Source organism: Capra hircus, chromosome 14 (genome assembly GCF_001704415.2).
Source record: "Capra hircus breed San Clemente chromosome 14, ASM170441v1, whole genome shotgun sequence".
NCBI lineage: Eukaryota > Metazoa > Chordata > Mammalia > Artiodactyla > Bovidae > Capra > Capra hircus.
In genome coordinates, this window is record NC_030821.1 from 4,408,385 (window position 1) to 4,430,606 (window position 22,222).

General features: G+C 41.0%; 1 protein-coding gene across 4 annotated transcripts in view; it reads left to right on the forward strand.

Moving 5' to 3' along the window:
* Nucleotides 1-22,222, forward strand: part of RALYL (RALY RNA binding protein-like) — an 817,853-nt gene that overhangs the window by 727,971 nt on the left and 67,660 nt on the right. For all 4 annotated transcript variants that reach the window (XM_013969344.2, XM_005689272.2, XM_018058166.1 and 1 more), the window contains exon 6: nt 694-857. In XM_013969344.2, coding sequence (XP_013824798.1) covers nt 694-857 — 164 coding nt within the window. The remainder of the gene's footprint in view (nt 1-693; nt 858-22,222) is intronic.

The window sequence follows — 22,222 nt, forward strand, 5'->3', positions numbered from 1 at the left end:
AAATTTTTAATAGCTAACTACAAACATCTCTAGTCTCAATTTCCACATTTACCAAATGGTCAGAAAAATAAAATATCAAATCCTGATAAGCATTTTCTGGCAGTTCTTTAGTCAAGAAAGTTTTGGGCTCGTGCTATCAGCCTTGCATCCAAGTTCAGCTCCCTTTTTTCTGTAGTCAGAAAGACTTTGCATTATTTAAGAGAGTCCTTAGTGACAGGGAAGGAACCATGTTGATTTTTCTCTCAGAGCTGCCCTCTTTAAACTAGTCAGACTTCTATTTTCCCCCCTCCTGAGCTGGTTTCTGATTATACACTAATTTTCTTTGCTCTGTCCCTGATCCTGCATGATCTTTGCCTCCTTTCAAACTAATGTCTTACTAAGTATCTGATGTGGAAAAGGAAGACTCCTGTTCCTAAGAGGGATAAATCTGTTAAATCAAGCAAAGACATATACTTGGGAATGAAGGTCAGCATAACTCCAACATACTGCCAAGCTCTTTGTTCTTTCATGCCTTAATAAAAGTGGGTTCATATGAAGAGTCAGAGTTTAATGTCCAGAAAGCATAGACTATATTAGCGTCCTACTCCTTTAGTGAAAATGAATCTTCCTGAGTACACTATTAGAAAATCTGTTGGCATTCAGTAGAAGGCGCAGGTGTAAGCCAGCTCTCAGCCGCCTTTGTGTTTCGTGAAGGTTGTTTGACTACCACGGCCGCGTGCCGCCGCCGCCCCGCGCGGTCATCCCGCTGAAGCGGCCCCGAGCGGCAGTGACGACCACCCGCAGGGGAAAAGGCGTTTTCTCCATGAAAGGAGGATCGAGGTCTGCTGTCAGCGGGTCTTCTTCGTCGGGCTCGAAATGTAAGTAAGCTTCCTCGCTTCCCCGTAAAGAAGGGTGGGGGCGTGTACCACTGCATGAATGTCTGTGCTCAGAAAATTAATCAAGAATTATGGCAGGGTTGCTATGTCCGATGTATGAGCGAAATTTCAAACGGATAAGAAACGGTCTCTGCTTCCCCTCCACTCCACTGGAGTAACGCGGTGGAGACAGACACCAACATGCCTCACACACACCTGGGAGCGATCAGAAAGGTGTCTTATTAGAGCGAAGAACATGCTCTTGGCCCGCCTAGCTTGTGACACATCCAAGCCTTGAAATATAACATGCTGCTTTCGGTGAAGAACCAAATTTCACTTCCAGAAAGAGCCATCGAGTATCTTTGCAGAGAAGCAGTATGCAAAATCAGTGCCTGTTTTGAATATTTGAGCCCTGGGATAACTAAGAGGGAAATAGTAGAAAGGCTAAAAGGGTAACTTTCCGTACTATTCTAAATCAGGAGAATGGTGTCGGAAAACATATGTATGTCATAAAAAATAATATTGATATAATCTCACATGAATTAATAAAAAGTAGAGCTACAAACTTCCCAGCGAAACACATTGTTAAGTTTTTATATGGACAAATCCAGAAAAATATAATCTGTATGAGAGTATTATTCCTAAGGTAGAGATAGCAGTTTCCCTTGCATTTCTTGAGGTTACAGTCTACAGAGAAGAGACAATAGCAAGCAAGGTAAAATCTGAGGATTTAACACGGTAGGTCATCACTATGTCAAAGAATAAAGCAGAATAAAGCGACCGAGAAAGAGGAGAGCTGTGTTTCATGGCATGGTGTGTGGCCGCCTCTCTGACAAGGTGCTGTTTGAGCAGAGACCCCACGGAAGCAGGGGAAGGAGTGTGCCCGTGAAGCTGTCGGTGGCAGAGCATCTGGGCAGAGAGAGGGGTCGGTGCAGAGACCTTTCCCTGGAACAAGGAAACCAGGGCCGCAGAGTGAAGAGGAAGTGTGCTGGGAATAAGGTAGCACCAAGGCAAGTTCCAGTGCCACCTGTTAGGTCCCTGTAGGGGGTTTCTGGTTACTTTGCATCTGTCCTTCAAGACAAGTAAAGCAAATCCTTTATCCTAATTTTACTGATGGGTAAGCACAGAGAAGCTAAATCATCAAGCGGAGAACTGACTCATTGGATAAAACCCTGATGCTGGGAAAGGTTGAAGGCAGGAGGAGAAGGGGACGACCAAGGATGAGATGGTTGGATGGCATCACCAACTCGATGGACATGAGTTTGGGTAAACTCCAGGAGTTGGTGATGGACAGGGAGGCCTGGCGTGCGGCAGCCCATGAGGCTGCAGAGTTGGACACGACTGAGGGGCTGAACTGAACTGAACTGAAGCACAGAGAACGGTACATAGCTAGTAGATGGAAGAGCCAACACTACACCCATGTTCCTTCATTCTCGTCCCTATATACGCCCTCTACTCTAGAACATTGCCTTGTACCTTAGCACCATCAGAATTACTAAGGAAGAACACTGTTGAGATCATTTGTTTTATATGAAGAGGTGTGAAAAATAGTTACACTCAGCACTGATGCTTCTGTTAACTAAGTTTGGTGCACTCAGAATTTAAATTAGCTAATCTAAACTAAATAGCAAATTACGTAAATTTACATTTATTTCCCCATGTACTGACTCATCTATTTGTCTAATTCTTCTATGGATAAAAAAAAAAAATGTGAATTCCCTTTTTGAGTCTTAGTAATAAAAGAAAATGAGTTTCTGCAACAATCTGTAAACAATCTTATATGCTATTTTCAAAAACAAAGAAAGTTCTTGAATTTGGTTCTTGCTGTGGAAAATTGAGCATTGAATTGTCTGCTATGTTTATAGAAGACTTTTTTTTTTTTTTTAACCATAGTAGTGTTAAGTTTAAATAGAAATATCTTGAGCATCTGTAGATGCTTTGCCCTGGAGTCACTCTTAGAATGCTGTTTAGCAATGGGAGTATTATTGATGTTTTGGCCATGGAAGTTCTACATTGTGAAAGAATATTCCAAGCTTTGCAGAGCATTCAGCATCCCTGACTTTCAAACCTTCAAGGCCAGCAGCACTCTTCAGTCTTTTTAACAACTCTATGTGTGCTTATGCACTTCTAAATTTTCCTTAAGGAGATGTAACCACCCTGGTTTTGAACCAGTGGTTTCTGGCCACTCTCAGGCAAGTGCAGCTTTGTACAACTCAGCCACTTGATTGCCGTGAACCTCAGTGATGCAGCGAACAGTGATAGTTTCCTGGGGTTATTTTTATGCAAATACCTTGATCTTCAAATGGTTTAGTTGTTTCTGGCCTTTTATTTTTGATTTCTAATCCTCTTGGGTCATGGAGAGAGAATGTGAATTATGAAATCTTTTTTGAGTACCTTAGAATTTATCTTGGTTTCATTATAATGAGGTTTTGTGAGTGGGAAATAGGATCTATTTTCTGCCTTTGGTATAATACTGTGTGTGTCTTTCAGCTTGATGGTTGTATCATTGATACTCTGTAGACTTTGTTCTTTCGTGGCAACTTGATAAGTGAAATTCTGAAAGTGATTATTTAAAATTCTCTACCAATTACTGACCTTATAAAGGTCTTCTTTTCCTGAGGTTTTATTTCATATTCCATGTTGCTGGGCTAGTATTTATATGGTGTTTTACAGTTATAGTTAAAGAATAGCTAATATTTTTTTTGATGTTTGTTCTATGGTAGCTATTGTTTTAAACACATTATTAATACATACATTTTCATGTATAAATTAAACATATTAATTCATTTGTTCTCATAACTGCCAATAACTGAAGTATTGTTATCATTCCCATTTTATAAGTGTAGAAAAGTTAAGTAATATCCCTAAAGTCACAGAGCTGTTTAATAACAGAGCCCGGAACTATAGCCTGATTCTAGAGCATCTGTTTCTAGAGTATAGAATCTTATGTCTGTGCCCTTTTTAGTACAGCTTCTCTAAAACTTCTTGGAGAATTGTAACTTTCACATTCATGTAATGCTCCATTTTGCATCTGCACCCTAGAATGTTGCTTTTTTCGAGACATTGCTTTTGGTCCTCTACTGATGAGACTCTCTTTTGGCCTGCATTTCCCTAGCCTACCTTTTATTTTCAGCCTTTCTTTGTCACTAGTTTCCCGGGGCACATGTGATAAATTACGACAAACTGAATGGTTTAGCGGCAAATATTTAGAGGTTGAACGTCTGAGATCAAGGTGTCCCAGAGCCCGTCTCTGTCTCTGGAAGATCTGCGGGCAGTCTGAGACTGTCTGCTGGACAGTCTGCTCCATGCCTTTCTCCTAGCTTCTGGAATGCTGCAGTCCTTGGCATGCCTGGGTTTACTGACCAAACGCTCCAGTCTCCGCCTCCATCATCACACGCGCTTTTCCCCTGTGTCTATGTGTCTTTTCCTTTTCTTATGAACACGTTAGTCATGTTGGACTAGGACTCACTCAATAACTTCACTGTAATTACATCTACAAAGATGTATTTTCAAATAGGTAACATTTACAGGTACTGGGATTAGGACTTATCTTTTGAGAGAACATTTTAACCCGCACCACTATCACTTTATTTTTGCATAAACTTTTTCCTAAAGTAACATATATCTGGACCTTGTTTTTGAAAGCAATATGAAAGTCTTTGTTTTAACAGGGAAACTTAATTATTTTACGTATGTTTTACTCACTAGCCTGTTAGATTAGTTTATATTTCGTCCATCCTAACTCCAAGTATTTAAATTATCGTTTCCTCTTTTCTTCCTTTCCTTATGCTTGTTTAATGAATTTGCTTTTAATTCTGTCTCTTCCCTCACTACAGTCTTAATTTGGATATTCTACTACATCCTTCTTTTTCATTAGCGACTATAATAATATATTAAATTTTTATAGATAAAACTATTTTATCTATTTCTCTCCTAAAATCAAACAATACCTATTCTAACTTGCATTGAAGACATGAATGAAAGCTTGTACTTCATCACTCCCAAACCACCTATGTCCCCTCCCTCTTGAACCTTCCTCCCAACCCCCACCACGTCCCACCCCATAGGTTGTCACAGAGTGCCTGGTTCAGCTGTGTTGTACAGCAACTTCCCATGAACTATGTTTTGCGTACAGCACATGTATATTTTTCAGCGCCACTTCCTCAGTTCCTCCCATCCTCTCCAGCCCCCACTGTGTCCACAAGTCTGTTCTTTATGTTGCACCTCTATTCCTGGCCTGCAAATAGGATCCTCGGTACCATTTTTCTAGATTTCACGCATATACATTAATGTTTGATATTTGTTTTTCTCTTTCTGACTTACTGCACTCTGTATACCAGGCACTACACTCATCCACCTCACCAGAACTGACTCAAATGCACTCCTTTTCATGGCTGAGTAATATTGCATTGTATGTATGTACCACGACTTTATCCATTCATCCATCAACAGACATCTGGGTTGCTTCTGTGTCCTGGCTACTGTGAGTAGTGCTTCAGTGAGCATAAGGGTACATCTGTGCTTTTGAATTATGGTTTTCTCAGGCTATTTGGGGCTTTCCAAGGTAGCTCAGCTGGTAAAGAATCCACCTACAGTGAAGGACACTCCGATTTGATTCCTGGGTTGGGAAGTTCCCCTGGAGATGGGATAAGCTACCCACTCCAGTATTCTTGGGCTTTCTTGGTGGCTTAGATGGTAAAGAATCCGCCTGCAATGTGGGAGACCTGAGTTGAATCCCTGAGTTGGGAAGACCCCCTGGAGGAGGGCCTGACAATGCACTCCAGTATTCTTGCCTGGAGAATTCTCAGAGACAGAGGAGCCTGGTGGGCTACAGCCCATAGGGTCCCAAAGAGTCAGACGTGACTAAACATAGCAAAGGGTATATGCTCAGTAGTGGGACTGCTGGGTCATGTGGTAGTTTTATTCCTAGTTTTTTAAGGAATCTCTATACCGTCCTCCATAGTGGCTGTATCAATTTACATTCCCACCAACTGTGCAAGAGGGTTCCCTTTTCTCCACACCCTCTCCAGCATTTATTGTTTGTAGCTTTTTTTGATGAGGGCCGTTCTGACTGGTGTGAGGTGATACCTCATTGTAGTTTTGATCTGCATTTCTCTAATAATGAGCTACATTGAGCATTTTTTCACATGTTTATTGGCCATCTATATGTCTTCTTTGGAGAAATGTCTGTTCAGGTCTTCTGCACATTATTTGATTGGGTTTTTTTTTTTCCTGATATTGAGCTGCATGAGCTGCCTGTATATTTTTGAGATTAATCCTTTGTCAGTTGCTTCATTTGTAATTATTTTCTCCCGTCCTGAGCATTGTCTTTCCATCTTATTTGTGGTTTCCTTTGCTGTGCAAAAGTTTTTACATTTACTTAGGTACCTTTTTTTTTTAATTTTTGTTTTTATTTCCATTACTCTAGGAAGAGGGTCATAGAGGATCTTACTGTGATTTATGTCAGAGTGTTATGCCTATGTTTTCTATAAGATCTTTATAGTTTCTGCTCTTACAATTAGTTCTTTAATCCATTTTGAGCTAATTTTTTGTTAGGGAGTGTTCTAATTTGTTCTCTTACACATAGCTGTCCAGTTTTCTCAGCACCAACTATTGAAGAGACTGCCTTTTCTCATTGTATACTCTTGCCTCCATTATCGAAGATAAGGTGCCTATAGGTGCATGTGTCTATCTCTGGGCTTTCTATCTTGTTCCATTGGTCTATATTTCTGGTTTTTGTGCCAGTACCATACTGTCTTGATGACTATAGCTTTGTAGTATAGTCTGACGTTAGGAACATTGATTCCTCCAGAGCCATTCTTCTTTCTCAAGACCTGCCAGCATTCTTTGTTTATTTCCCTCAGTGGCAGATTCAGAGGCATTGCTTTTAGTAATGTTTGTTAAATTCTAAATATATATATTAAACAACTCCCTGCAATAATGTTACACCTCACAATTATAGTGTAAAGAAAAAATGGGAAAAATAAAAGTGCAGTTCTTACATTAAATGAAACTACCCAGAGCACATAAATATAGTCTATGAATTTAATGGAGATGACGTATACTAACCTATCACACAGAGAGCAGAAATGTGTAAAAACTAGAGATGGAGAACAAAGAAAAAGAAGGTTAAATATTGGGCTTAACTGTGCTTAGTCTCAGAGTCGTGTCCGACTCTTTGTGACCCCATGGACTGAAGCCCGCCAGGCACCTCTGTCCGTGGGGATTCTCCAGGCAAGAATACTGGAACGGGTTGCCATGCCCTCCTCCGGGGGATCTTCCCAACCCAGAGACCAAAACCAGGTCTCCCACATTGCAGGTGGATTCTTAACCATCTGAGCCACCAAGGAAGCACTAGGTTCAACTAGCAGGCCTCTTCTAAAGAGATCTTTGTCATGAGGGACAAGCATAAGAAATGAACATAAAGTTAGCATCAGTATCAGTTCCTCACAGGCTGTGGTTTTTCACAGTGGTTTTGATTTGCATTTCCCTGATGATTAATGATGTTGAGCATCTTTTCATGTATTTGTCAGCCATCTGTATATCTTCTTTGGGAAAATGTCTGTTCAAACCCTCTGCCCATATTTTAATCAGACTTTTTTTTTTTTGGCTATTGAGCTGTATGAGTTCTTTGCATATTTAGCATATTGGTCTCTTATCAGATATGATTTGTAATTATTTTCTCACTTTTAGGTTGCCTTTTTGTTGGTGGGGTTTGTGTTTTTTGTTTTTTGTTTTTTGTGTTTTTTTTTGCTGTACAGAAGCTTTGATGTTTGGTATAGTCTTTGCTTATTTTTTTTTTTTGCTTTTGCTTTTGGCATCATATTCAAAATATCATTGCCTGGACCTGTGTCATGGAGGTTGCTGCCTACATTTTCTTCTGGGAGGCTTATTTAAGTCTTACATTCAGGTCTTTAATCCATTTAGTTAATTTTGGGGTGTGGTATAAAATAGTGTCCCAGTTTCATTCTTTTGCATGTAGTTGTCCAATGTTCCCAACATCATTTTTTTAGGAGGCTATTCTTTCCCCGTTGTACATTTTTTGCTCGTTTGTCATAAATTAATTGACCACTTATGTATGGGTTGTTGGTTTTCTGGGCTCTCTATTTTGTTTGCTGATCCACATGTCTGTTGTTGTGCCAATACTATTCTGTTTTGATTATTTATACGTTTGGAATATAGTGTGAAATCAGGAAGCATTATGCTTTTTCCAGCCTTGTTCTTCTTTCTTAAAATTGCTTTTAAGTCCCATTTTGTGGTTCCATACAAATTTTAGAATTGCTCGTTATATTTTTTATTCCACAAACAATCTCGTCTTTCTCATGTGTCATCAACAGAAAACTTCTTCCTGTCTCTTTTCCTTTTGACACACATTTGCATATGTGGGCTCTAACTTCAGTTCCCTGTGTCCTTATCATTCTTTTTTCTTTGCTTGTTTCTATTTTTACTCTTTATTGTGTGATAGCTTCTTTCAACCTCTGCTCTCCTAATTTTGCTTTTTAGCAGTTTTACTAATAACACTTTTTTATTCAAAAATCAAGTTTTTAGTTCTAGAAATTCTTATTTTTACTTTGCTCCTGTTTAAAGATTGCTGCTGCTGTGCTTTGCTCAGTTATGTCTGACTGTAGCCCACTAGGCTCCTCTGACATGGAATTTTCAGGCAAGATACTGGAAAAATACTGGAGCAGGCTGCCATTTTCTACTCCAGGGGATCTTCCTGACCCAGGGATCAAGCTCGAGTCTCTTGCATCTCCTGCACGGCAGGTGGAGTCTTTTCCATGACGCCACCTGAGAAGCCTGATTAAGGGTAAAGCCATGGCACTTTTATTAACATTTCCTATCACTGATTTTGCTTCTTCAGTATCCATCTCCTCCAGTTATTTGCCTCATCTCTCTCTTGCAAAACGGGGCTTCCCTGATAGCTCAGTTGGTAAAGATTCTGCCTGCCATGCAAGAGACCCCAGTTCTATTCCTGGGTCATGAAGATCCCCTGGAGCAGGGATAGGCGACCCACTCCAGTATTCTTGGGCTTTCCTTGTGACTCAGCTGCAATGTGGGAGACCTGGGTTCAATCCCTGGGTTGTGAAGATCCCCTGCAGAAGGGAAAGGCCACCCAATCCAGTATTCTGGCCTGAAGAATTCCGTGGACTGTATAGTCCATGGAGTCACAAAGAGTTGGACACGACAGAGAGACTTGCACTCTCTTGCAAAAACCTGCTCTGTTAGTCACTTGCTCTTTTGTATAATTCCCTGACATTGTGCACCTCAAGCTATTTTGGTCCCTCAGACAGTGAGGAACTAAAAGTCAATGTGATTTCTAATCACCTTGACCAGTAGCTATCTTGGGCCTCTTTTATGACATGTGAGAAGACTTCTTTGCTCACCAGTATCAGTTCAGTTCAGTTCAGTCGCTCAGTCATGTCCAACTCTTTGTGACCCCATGAATCGCAGCACGCCAGGCCTCCCTGTCCATCAACAACTCCCAGAGTTCACCCAAACTCACGTGCATCGAGTCAGTGATGCCATCCAGCCATCTCATCCTCTGTCATCCCCTTCTCCTCTGGCCCTCAATCCCTCCGAGCATCAGGGCCTTTTCCAATGAGTCAGCTCTTCACATGAGGTGGCCAAAGTACTGGAGTTTCAGGTTTAGCATCATTCCTTCTAATGAACACCCAGGATTGATTTCCTTTCGAATGGATTCATTGGATCTCCTTGCAGTCCAAGGGACTCTCAAGAATCTTCTCCAGCACCACAGTTCAAAAGCATCAATTCTTCAGCGCTCAGCTTTCTTTATAGTCCAACTCTCACATCCATACATGACCACTGGAAAAACCATAGCCTTGACTATATGGACCTTTGTTGGCAAAGTAATGTCTCTGCTTTTGAATATACTATCTAGGTTGGTCATAACTTTCCTTCCAAGTCTTCACTGAGCTAATTGTCAACTCAACAGTGCCTGTCCCCACAGGGAATTCCTCTAGTGTCGATGGGACCTCTCAGACTCTCCTGGACTATACGTTGCAAGCTGTTAGGTATAGTCCACATCACTCTAAAAGAATTTATAATGGACTCCTCTCTTCTTGCCCAACCCACTCAGGGAAGATTAACATTCTTTCCAGTCTCCCAGGAGAGGCAAGTTAGCCCTTTTCTGAACATCTGTAAACTTAGTGTCTTTTCTTGCCCCTGCATGTGCAAATACTCCAATCTCATGCCTTTTTTCAGAGGATATGAGGTCTTATAGGTATATGTGGATGTGCCTCCCATTTCCATGTCAGCCACAGTTTATTTTACTTGATTATTTAATTTAATATTATGTTTTGGAGGTAGAGTCATCCAGGCATAGTGCATTTCTATCCTTCAGAAATCCCCAAGAACTGAAAAATCTAATGACTTTTTTCTTACATTGGAATAAATCAGTAATAAAAAGACGTTTGCAGAAGCACAAATTGCCAAAGTCAGCTGCTGCTCCTGCTAAGTCACTTCAGTCGTGTCCGACTCTGTGCGACCCCATAGATGGCAGCTCACCAGGCTCCCCCGTCCATGGGATTTTCCAGGCAAGAGTACTGGAGTGGGTTGCCATTGCCTTCTCTGCCAAAGTCAGCTACTTGAGAACATAATCCAAACTAGCTTTCTGTAAAGACCATCTAGTAAAACAATTATTTGAAATTTATTATAGATGTATTAACTCTCAAATATGCTAATTTAAATAAAATTATTAATATTTAAAGGCAATAGACTAAATAATTCTGTGTATGTTTCATACAGTTCTATGTATTTAAAGACTCAATTCACAAAAAATGCAGTTTAGTGTTATTATAGTGAAACATGAATCTAAACAAGATCTTGGCCTGAAAGGAGATCCAAACAGTCCATCCTAAAGGAGATCAGTCCTGGGTGTTCTTTGGAAGGAATGATGCTAAAGCTGAAACTCCAATACTCTGGCCACCTCATGCGAAGAGTCAACTCATTGGAAAAGACTCTGATGCTTGGAGGGGTTGGGGGCAGGAGGATGAGATGGCTGGATGGCATCACCGACTCGATGCACGTGAATTTGAGTGAACTCTGGGAGTTGCTGATGGACAGGGAGGCCTGGCGTGCTGCAATTCATGGGGGTCGCAAAGAGTCGGACACGACTGAGCGGCTGAACTGAACTGAACTGAACTGAATTAGCAAGATTAACTAGACTCACAACTGCATATTCTCTCTGAAAGTATATTAGCAGACTATATTATATATGGAAGTATGTGTATATAAGTATATATGAGTGAATACAAATATTAATTGTTTGATAGTACTTTTACAATTAGTCTGGTCTGTGGGAACAATAATTTTCAAATTCAAATCACACATGAAAAACTTCAGTGAAGTGTGAAATATACTATGTTAATATTGGCTTAAGTGAATGACTATTTACTGAGGTATATATTTTGCTCTTTTATTAATAGCTATTTCCTAGGACTAAATGATTTATTAAGTTTAGAGAAAGAAATTAATGTTATAGCTTAGGCAATTTGTCATTTCTTATTTCAGAATTTTTAATAATGTTTAATTCTACTGAGGAGAAAAACTATATAAAGAAAATATATTAGTGCTATAATTTGCCAAGGTTGAATACTGATAAGCTTTTTAAATGGATTGCTCTTTTAAAAAATTATATCACCACTAGGTATTTCTGTCCTTTTTCAAATCAACTTGAGCTAAAACTATAACCAGCTTGTCCCGTTCCACATCATAGAATCATAAAATAAAGATGTGATGTTGCTAATAAACAGTTAATAAAAGAGAAGACATAAACATCTATGAGCTTTGGCAGATGTTCTTAGTAGAAAAAAATCAGCCTTCTGAAAAAAATATAATATTAAATAAATTTCTTTAAGTAATTAATTTAAATCCTAAGGTCTAGCAAGAGAAATCCCAATAAGTTTTTATGCCTTTGGAGTTCTGTTGGTGCAGTTTTCGGCGACATAAGATCCTTGAAACACCTAAGAGGCAATTAAAGGCAGTCCAATTAAATTTAAGAAGTAACAGTTGAGAACTTATCCTCAACACTCAGGAAGTGTTGTGTTGGTTTTTTCCCCAAAATCCATATGATTTTAGTATGGAGTTGAAGCATCAATCAGAGAAACAAATGTTAATATCCAACAAAGTATCACTAAATATCCCTTTCCATGCATTATTTTGGCCAAGGTATTTATTACGCTTTCCAATATTTGGCCAGCAGGGTTAGAGAAGTCTTAATAGTATTGAGAATACTGAATTGACCGTAGAAGGATAGGTGAGTTTGGAAGAAAATACGAGATACTTCCGTTTCCCTGAGTGGAGAAGAGCAAAGGCTTTATTCTCAGATTGTCTGGGATGGAGTTCGTGTTGCACAGAACACTAATACTGTGGCTGTATGGAAATCCTCTAATCCGCGTGTGCTTCTGTTTATTTTCTATCTGTAAAATGGAAATAATAATACTTTATATATCACACTTCGTCGTGGGAATTAAATGGCTCATGCATATAGCGTTCTCAGGCAAGTCTTGTTAAACAGCGAGTGATCGGGTTTCATTGTCTCTGTTGGTAGCACAGCAGAGCGCAGCTGGGACGAGGGTGGGGTATGAAACTGCTGTAACTTGAATCCAGTCGTGGCTCTGCCCTTTGCGAGCTGTGTGCTTTGGGGGAAGGTTCTTTGTTTGCTGTGCCTTAGTTTCCTCACCTATAACATGGGAATGATAATCTCACCACTGTTTCCATACAGTGTGTGTGAGGATTAAATGAGTTGACCCGTGCAAAGCTCTTAGAATGGTGTCCCCCATGATGAAAGTCTTAATTATAAGCCTTAGTAATAACAATATTGTTATTATTACTGTCCGAAGCAAAGATTTATCACTAGCAATGTCAGTTAAGAAGCCAAGGATTAAACAAAACAAGAGATAAAGAACGGTTAACAGGAGAGTGAAAACCTGTGGAGAATGTTGAAGGACTGAAATTTTATCCAGGGCTGAGGGGAAAGACTCTCAGAAAGATGCTGTCTGATCAAAATGATATTAGTAGTTTATGAAACTTATGTGATGGTTGTGTTCACGTGCTGAGGCTGCTGTAACAAAGTACCACACACTGGATGGCTTAGAGAACAGGAATCTATTTCCTCGGAGTTCAGGAGGCTGGGAGCTGGAGATCCAGGTGTCGGTCACGTTGGTTCCTTGAAGGGCCTGAGGGAAGCATCTGGGTACCACCTGTCCTTGGCCTGCTGGTGGCCGTCTTCTCCGAGTCTCCACGTCTCCGGCCTTCTGTATGTGTGTTTACTAGGGTTCTAGTCATATGGGATTAGGGCCTCCTGGGTCCGGTGACCTCCTTTTAACTCAATTACCTCCTTAATTGCCCTGTGTCTAAATAGACTCACACTGTAGATGGCCCTGGGGCTAGAATGGTCATATATAAGATTTGAGGTGGATGTAGAATTCATCACATAACACAGGGTTATCTAAATGTGGAGATCTCAGCATACACTTCAGCTCTTTACATTTTGATAATCAGCTCCTTGGATATTTTTTACTTGGCTCATCCTGGTAAACACACTGAATTTCTCAGACACACATGGCTTCACAGTCTGGACACTGATGAGCACTTTATATAAACAGAGTAATAAGTCCTTACTAAAATCCCCACCTGATATTTAGATACACCGCAGCCAAACCAAAACAATTACAGTGTGCTTAAAATAAATAAATACATTTGTAAGCATCTGTGCTTGGCTTTTCCGCTAGGCTTTAATGTGGCTCATTTAACATAACCAGATTTTAAAACACAGGCAGAAAAGAAAGAATATAAAATGTTCGATAAAATCTTTATATCAACATAGCCTTTGAGCATTTGAAATGGTCTTCTCAGTTCTACTGTTGTTCTTGTTCCATCCCTCAGTTGTGTCCGACTCTTTGCGACCCCATGGACCGCAGCACGCCAGGCCTCCCTGTCCATCACCAACTCCCGGAGCTTGCTCAAACTCATGTGCATTGCAACAGTGATGTCATCCAATGATCTCATCCTCTGTCATCCCCTTCTCCTCCTGCCTTCAGTCTTTCCCAGCATCAGGGTCTTTTCTAATGAGACAGCTCTTTGCTTCAGGTGGCCAAAGTATTGGAGCTTCAGCTTCAGCATCAGTCCTTCTAGCTCGGGATTGACTTCTTTAGGATGGACTGGTTTGATCTCCTTGCTGTACACGAGACTCTCAAGAGTCTTCTCCAGCATCACAGTTCAAAAGCATCAATTCTTTGGCGTTCAGCCTTCTTTATGGTCCACTCTCATCCATACATGACTACTGGAAAAACCGTAGCTCTCACTATACAGACCTTTGTCAGCAAAGTAGTCTCTGATTTCTAACACACTGTCTAGGTTTGTCATTGGTTTTCTTCCAAGGAGCAAGTATCTTAAATTCATGGCTACAGTCATCTGAAGTGATTTTGGAGCCCAAGAAAATAAAGACTGTCACTGTTTCCATTGTTTCCCTATCTATTTGGTGTGAAGTGATGAGACTGGATGCCATGATCTTCATTTTTTGAAAGCTGAGTTTTAAGCCAACTTTTTCACTCTCCTCTTTCACTTTCATCAAGAGGCTCTTTAGTTCTTCTTCACTTTCTGCCATAAGGGTGGTATCTCTGCGTATCTGAGGTTATTGCTATTTCTCCCAGCAATCTTGATTAGCTTGTGCTTCATCCAGTCCAGCTTTTTGCATGATGCATTCTGCATATAAATTAAATATGCAAGGTGACAATATACAGCCTTGATATACTCCTTTCCCAATTTGGAACGAATGTGTTGTTCCATGTCCAGTTCTAACTGTTGCTTCTTGACCTGCATGCAGGTTTCTCAGGAGGCAGGTAAGGTGGTCTGGTATTCCCATCTCTAAGAATTTTCAAAATTTGTTGTGATCCATAGTCAAAGGCTTTAGTGTAGTCAATGAAGCTGAAGTTGATATGGTTTTTTTTCTGAAATTCTCTTGCTTTTTCTATGATCCAGCAGATGTTGGCAATTTGATCTCTGGTTCCTCTGCCTTTCCTAAAACCAGCTTGAACATCTGCAAGTTCTTGGTTCATGTACTGTTGAAGCCTAGGCTGGAGAATTTTGAGCATTACTTTACTGACCTGAAATGAATTTAATTGTGTGGTAGTTTGAACATTCTTTGGCTTTGCCCTTCGTTAACACTGGAATGAAAACTGACCTTTTCCAGTCCTATGGCCACTGCTGGGTTTTCCAAGTTTGCTGGCATACTGAGTGCAACACTTTCACAGCATCATCTTCTAGGATTTGAAATAGCTCAACTGGAATGCCATCACCTCCACTAGCTTTATTCCTAGTGATGCTTCCTAAGGCCCACTTGACTTCACACCCCGGGATGTCTGGCTCTAGGTGAGTGATCACACCATCGTGGTTGTCCGGGTCGTGAAGATCTTTTTTGTATAGCTCTTCTTGTATTGTAGCCACCTCTTCTTAATATCTTCTGCTTCTGTTAGGTCCATACCTTTTCTGTCCTTTATTGTGCCCGTCTTTGAATAAAATTTTCCTTTGGTATCTCTAATTTTCTTGAAGAGATCTCTAGTCTTTTCCATTCTATTGTTTTCCTCTATTTGTTTGAATTGTTCACTTAGGAAGCCTTTCTTATCTCCTTACTATTCTTTGGGACGCTGCGTTCATATGGTATATCTTTCCTTTTCTCCTTTACTTTCACTTCTCTTCTTTTCTCAGCTATTTGTAAGACCTCCTCAGACAGCCATTTTACCTTTTTGCATGTCTTTTTTGGGGGATGGTTTTGATCATCACCTCTTGTATAAAGTCACAAACCTCTGTCCATAGTTCTTCAAGCACTCTGTCTATCAGATCTAATCCCTTGAATCTGTTTGTCACTTCCACTGTATAATCATAAAGGATTTGATTTGGGTCATATCTAAATGGTCTAGTGGTTTTCTCTACTTTCTTCAATTTAAGTATAAATTTTGCAATGAGTTCAAAATCTGAGCCACAGTCAGCTTCCAGTCTTGTTTTTGCTGCCTGTATAGAGCTTCTCCATCTTCAGCTGTGAAGAAAATAATCAGTCTGATTTCAGCATTGACCACCTGGTGATGTCCATGTGTAGAGTTGTCTCTTGTGTTGTCAGAACAGGGTGTTTGCTATGCCCAGTGTGTTCTCTTGATAAAACTCTGTTAGTTTTTGCCCTGCTTCATTGTGAAATCCAAGGCCAAGCTTGCCTGTTACTCCAGGTATCTCTTGACTTCCTACTTTTGCATTCCAGTCCTCTATGATGAAAGGGACATCTCTTTTGGTATTAATTCTAGAAGGTCTTGTAGGTCTTCATAGAACCATTCGACTTCAGCTTCTTCGGCACTAGTGGTTGGGGCATATGGTTCTACTTGTATAATTTATGTTTTCTCATTGTGCTCCACTAACAGCACCAGAAAAGTTATAATTGTTCTAGATTAGAGAGAATAAGAAAGAATAGAACTAGAACTAGAAAGAATAGGAAAGAAAATTGGAGAAGGAAATAGCAACTCATTCCAGTACTCTTGCCTGGAAAATCCCATGGACAGAGAAGCCTGGTAGCTTACAGTCCATGGGGTCACAAGAGTTGGACATGACTGAGCACATTGTTCCAGAGTGGGATTATAAAAGTTTGTGAGCATTAGGTCCAGTCAGTAAAACTGAACATTTCCAGCCTCTGTTTCTTCCTCTTCTGTTCTTTTCCTAGGTCTAGGCCCAAGAAGCAGATCCCTGACTACTCTAATAGTCTCTTACAGATTAATTTTCCTGACTCTGTATTCTTCCCCAATCTCATTAATTGCATGACCAACTGCAAGATTATTCTAAACTAAATGCTTTGTCACTTCCTCACTCAAAATTCAAAATTACTCCCATTTAGCAGGTGAGGGTCCAAGCTCCTCATTGTAGTTCTCCAGGCAAATCTTGTCTCCCCTTCCTGGTTCTGCCATTCCCAGTTCTCAGCTACTCTTCTCCTGGCTTAATTGAACATGTAAATGTTTTTGGACTTATGTTCATGTACCTCAATGTGAAAGTCCTTTCCTTTATGCAAGAAATGTGTTACCAACACATTATCTACCTCTTATAGACAAATTAGTGTCATTCATGGAATTACCTGTCTTTCAAATCCAGCCAGGTAATGCCATTCTTGTGAAACAGGTTTGGACCGTCCTGTGGCACAAAGGAGGCATCTGTCCTCTAAAGTCAAACCGGTTATTCGTCTTCCTAATTAGGATACTTAAGGCTTTCTGCTTAACTTTATAGCTATTTCCATGAACATCATTCCATTTTAGATTACAAATTTGTCCTTCAAGTCACCTTGCGTTGCACAAAGTACATTCTCAAACATTCATAGAATGTGTGTCACAGTATTCTTCTGGCTTTTTGCATTTTGCTTTTTCTCTGCACGCTATGGTTGGCCAAGACCTACATCTTTAGAATTCTACTTAGTTGTTGTTGTTGTTTAGTCTCTAAGTCACGTCTGACTCTTTTGCGACTCCATGGACTATAGCCTGCCAGGCTCCTGTGTCCATGGGATTTCCCAGGCAAGAAAACTGAAGTGGGTTTCCATTTCCTTTTCCAGAGACATAATCTTTAATAATCAGATCTAATCTTCCCAAGCTTCCAGCTTGTCTGTATTAGGGAACAACTGCATAACAACAAGTTGATTTAAAATATTATTCTTAGTAAAAGAAAACTCCTGACTCATGTTATCTGCTACTCTATAGAAAAATAACTCATGGTGTTATATCCTCCACAACCCATCTTTAATGATGAAGATTATGCAGAGTACAGAGGTGGGACTGGGAAAGAGTCTTGCCCAAGTCATGGGTTAGTGTCATATTCCCTCATCACAGTGCTTCTGATGGAGAAAGGCGTATTTTCCTTTTTTTTTTTTGCACTGCCTATCTGCCTGTCTATCCCCCATTAGATGGTCAATCCAAAAGTATTGCCAGGACTTACACAAAGCTTTTAATAAACTTTGTTGGTCCATTTGAAGTTGGCATGAAGTGGCCATATCTGTAATACATAAGCATGCCTGCAGATTTTCTGATATTTGCTAATTCTGACCGTAGCTCAAATCATCAGCTGCTCATAGCCAAATTCAGGCTTAAAGTAAAGGAAGTGGGGAAAATCACTAGGCCAGCCAGGTGCGACTTAAGTCAAATCCCCTATGAATATGCTGTGGAGGTCATGAATAGATTCAAGGGCTTAGGCCTAGCAAACAGTGTACCTGAAGAACTATGGACAGAGGTCGTAATATTGCACAGAATGCAATGATCAAAACCATTCTAAAGAAGCTTTACAAATAGATGAAGAAAAAAGAGAAGCAAAAAGCAAGGGAGAAAGGGACAGGTATATCCAACTAAATGCAGAGTTCCGGAGAACAGCGAGGAGGGACAAGAAGGCCTTCTTCAGTGAACAGTGCATAAAACTAGAAGAAAACAGCAGAAGGGGAAAGCCTGAGATAGCTTCAGGAAAATTGGAGATATCGAGGGAACATTTCACCCAGAGATGGGCACAAGAAAGGACAGAAATGGTAGAGGTCTAGTAGATGCTGAAGAGGTCAAGAAGAGGTGGAGAGAATACACAGAGGAATTGTAAAAAACAAGCAAAAAATGATCCTAATGGACTAGATTACTACGATGATGTGGTCAGTCACCCAGAACCAGACATTCTGGAGAGCGAAATCAAGTGGGCCTTAGGAAGCACTGCTGTTAATAAACCCCGTAGATGCAACGGAATTCCAGTAGAGCTGCTCAGAACTGTAAAGGATGAAGCCATCCAGGTGCCACATTCAATATGTCAGCAAACCTGGAAGACCCAACACTGGCCACAGGTCTGGAAAAAGTCAATCCTCATCCCAATTCACAAGAAGGATAGTACTAACGAGTGTGCTAACCATCAGACGACTGCACTCATTCCCCAGGCTAGTAAGGTCATGCTTACCATTCTGCATGCTAGGCGTCAGCATTATGCAAATGAGAACATCCAGATGTCCAGGCTCGGTTTAGAAAAGAAAGAGGAACCAGAGATCAAATTGCCAACATTCACTGGATCATAGAGATAGCTAGGGAATTCCAGAAAAGCATTCAACTCTGTTTCATTGACGACGCTAAAGCCTTTGACTGTGTGGATCATGACAAACTTTGGAAAGCTCCAAAGGAGATGGAAATACCAGACCATCTTCCCTGTCCTCTGAGAAACCTGTATGTGGGTCAAGAAGCAACAGTTAGAGCCCTGTATGGAACAACCGATTGGTTTAAGATCGAGAAAGGAGTACCACAGGGCTGTCCGCTGCCACCCTGTTTGTTTAACCTATATGCTGAGCACATCATGAGACATGCCAGGCTGGATGAGTTACAAGCTGGAATCAAGACAGGTGGGGGAAACATCAACAACCTCAGACATATGGATGATAGCACTCTAATGGCAGAAAGCAAAGAGGAGCTAAAGAGAGTCTTGATGAGGGTGAAGGAGGAGAGTGGAAGAGCTGTCTTAAAGCTTAATGTTAAGAAAACTAAAATTATGGCATCTGGCCCCATTACTTCCTGGCAAATAGAGGGGGAAAATGTAGAAGCAGTGACAGAGTTCCTCTTCTTGGGCTTTAAACTCACAGTGGACAGTGACCGCAGCCATGAAATCAGAAGATGATCACTTCTTGGCAGGAAAGTGATGACAAACCTAGACCGTATGTTGAAAAGCAGAGACATTACTCTGCCAGCAAAGATTCGTATAGTCAAGGTTATGGTCTTCCCACTAGTCAAGTACAGTTGTGAGAGCTGGACCATAAAGAAAGCAGAACGCCAAAGAATTGACACCTTCAAACTGTGGTGCTGGAGAAAGCTTCTGAAAGTCCCCTGGACAGCAAGGAGATCAAACTAATCAATCTTAACGCAAATCAACTCTGAATACTCGATGGAAGGGCTGATGCTGAAGCTGAAGCTCCAGTATTTTGGTCATCTGACATGAACAGCCAACTTATTGGAAAAGTCCCTGATACTGGGAGAGATTGAGGAAGAAGAAGAATAAAGAAGGTGTCAGAGGGTGAGATGGCTGGATGGCATCACTGACACAATGGACGTGAACGTGGGCAAACTTTGGGAGATGGTGAGGGACAGGAAGGCCTGACACATTGCAGTCCATGGGGTCATAAAGAGTCAAAAACGACTGGGCAACTGAATAACAACAAGTGTGTTTAATACACTGAACTAAGTTCTATTAAGAATGCAAAAAGATGAAGGCAGGCAGGCAGGAAGGAACTAGAGGTAGAGACAAAGAGGAAAGGAAGTGGAAGGAAGGAATTGGATGTCCTCTCTTCACTCAAAGAGTTTGGCTGTAGAGAACCTAGGAAGGGGTAAATCCACTAATATGCCTTGCTTCAGACAACTCTCCAAAATTTCTTCTCTTTGAAATGTTGTGTCATGAGAGATCTGAATAACTTAAACCAAACTCTAAATACTTTTCCTTGGATGTTATATAATAGAAGACAAAAAATTGGCATTAGGTACCAGTCTGATTAGGATCTCTTCTTAAATCTGTTGATGTCATTTTTTTTAATTAAGGGGGACAGACGCTAAAGCCCAGGACCTCATGGTAAGCATCAGGAGTCTCATTAGTCAATAAGAGGAGAAAGAAAGTGAAAGTGTTAGTCTGCTCTTTGCAACCCCATGGACTATAGCCCACCAGGCTCCTCTGTCCATGGGATTCTCCAAGCAAGAACACTGGAAGTCAGTTGCCATTCCCTCCTCCAGGGAATCTTCCTAACCCAGGATGCAACCCTCCCACACGGCAGGCAGATTCTTTACCGTGTGAGCTACCAAGGAAGTCCAAGGAACTTTTTATAAGATGAGAAGGAGCTTATTAAACAGAGAAAAGCATGACCCCTGAAATTCTTCAATGCCTAATTAGATCTTCATTTTCAAAAAGCTTACAATTTAATAGGAAAAGTAGATAGATAAAGGAAAAAACAACAAGCATATGGTGTTATTGTGCCCAGAGTCCAAGTCCCCAAAACTGAGAGAATAAGACGTCTACAGCAGTGCAAAAGCATAAAGGGGTTTATTGCTAACTCGAGTTAGGGCCCAGGTCTCATCCAGCACAGTGGAATCCCATAAGAGCCCCGAGCTCTGAATCACATCTACTTTTATACAGACAGTTCTTTGTTCCTATAACAGCATAGCTGATTGGTTAAACCGTATGTGTGCACGGCACTTTTAAACCTCGCATCTCTATCTGGATTGGCTCGGGTCTGGCGCAGGCAAGGGGCTATGGGGATTTTTCTGTCGAGCTACACTGCCTGCGGGAGTTTCCAGTGCCTCAGCCTTCCTAGAGACTAAACCTCAGGCCTAGCCTGCCCCTTAGAGCCTGTCCTGGCTCCAGTTTGGTCCTAACATTCCCCCCTGTCTTCAGCTACATAGAGGAATCTTTTTCTTTATTTTGGGGCAGAGCCTGATACTGTTGCCTCAGTACTAGAACCTGGACTGTACTGATGCGCTCCTTAACAAATGTGATAAGTCTATTTAGGATACAGGGGCCAAGAGTGAGAATCAGTAGTAGCACTATGAGAGGGCCCACCAGGGTGGAAATCAGCGTTGTTAACCATGGGGACTGTTGGAACCAGGACTCAAACCATCCCTGTTGGGCCTCTCGCTCTCTTTTCCATTGGGCTAGCCCTTCCCTTACTTTAGCCATAGAGTTTCTTACCACCCCTGAGTGATCTACATAAAAATAACATTTTTTTTCCTAACGCAGTACATACGCCCCCTGAGAGACTTCATACTCAAGATATTTTTTGGGAATTGGGGCGGAGGTCTCTTTCTTCTGTAACTTCTTCCTGCTGTGCATGGGCGTAGGCCTGCCTAATAGAGCAGAATTCTCTCTCTAGCTGATCTAAGTTGGGGTTTTTCACATCTGAAACCAGCTTTTACCTTTGTAGTAACAGCAATTTAGTTGGCCCCTCTCAGAGAGGAAATAGACAAGGGCCATACAGGAGACCTAACAGGATGGTCATCTCTGGTCCCCAGAAACAGAACGCAACATTTGGGGTGAGGGTTGCAGGCTTTGTGACCCCTTCTGATGGGTTGGTGGTGAGGCAATAGAGCTGTGCTCCAGGAATCTTGTGTTTGGTCTGAAGTTACCATCTTCCACCTGGGTGGGGGCTCAAAGACATTGTTATGCATATTTCTTTGAGTAGGAACCAGGACTCTGTCTGGAGGCTGTACCAACCTTTGATTGTTTCTGTTTTTGTATCCCCTCCCTTCCCTGATTAGCAATTGTTTGAATCCATGTTTTGGAATTCAGGGAAGGCCAAGGAGGCTGAACAAAGTCTATATCCTACAGATAAGAAAGGG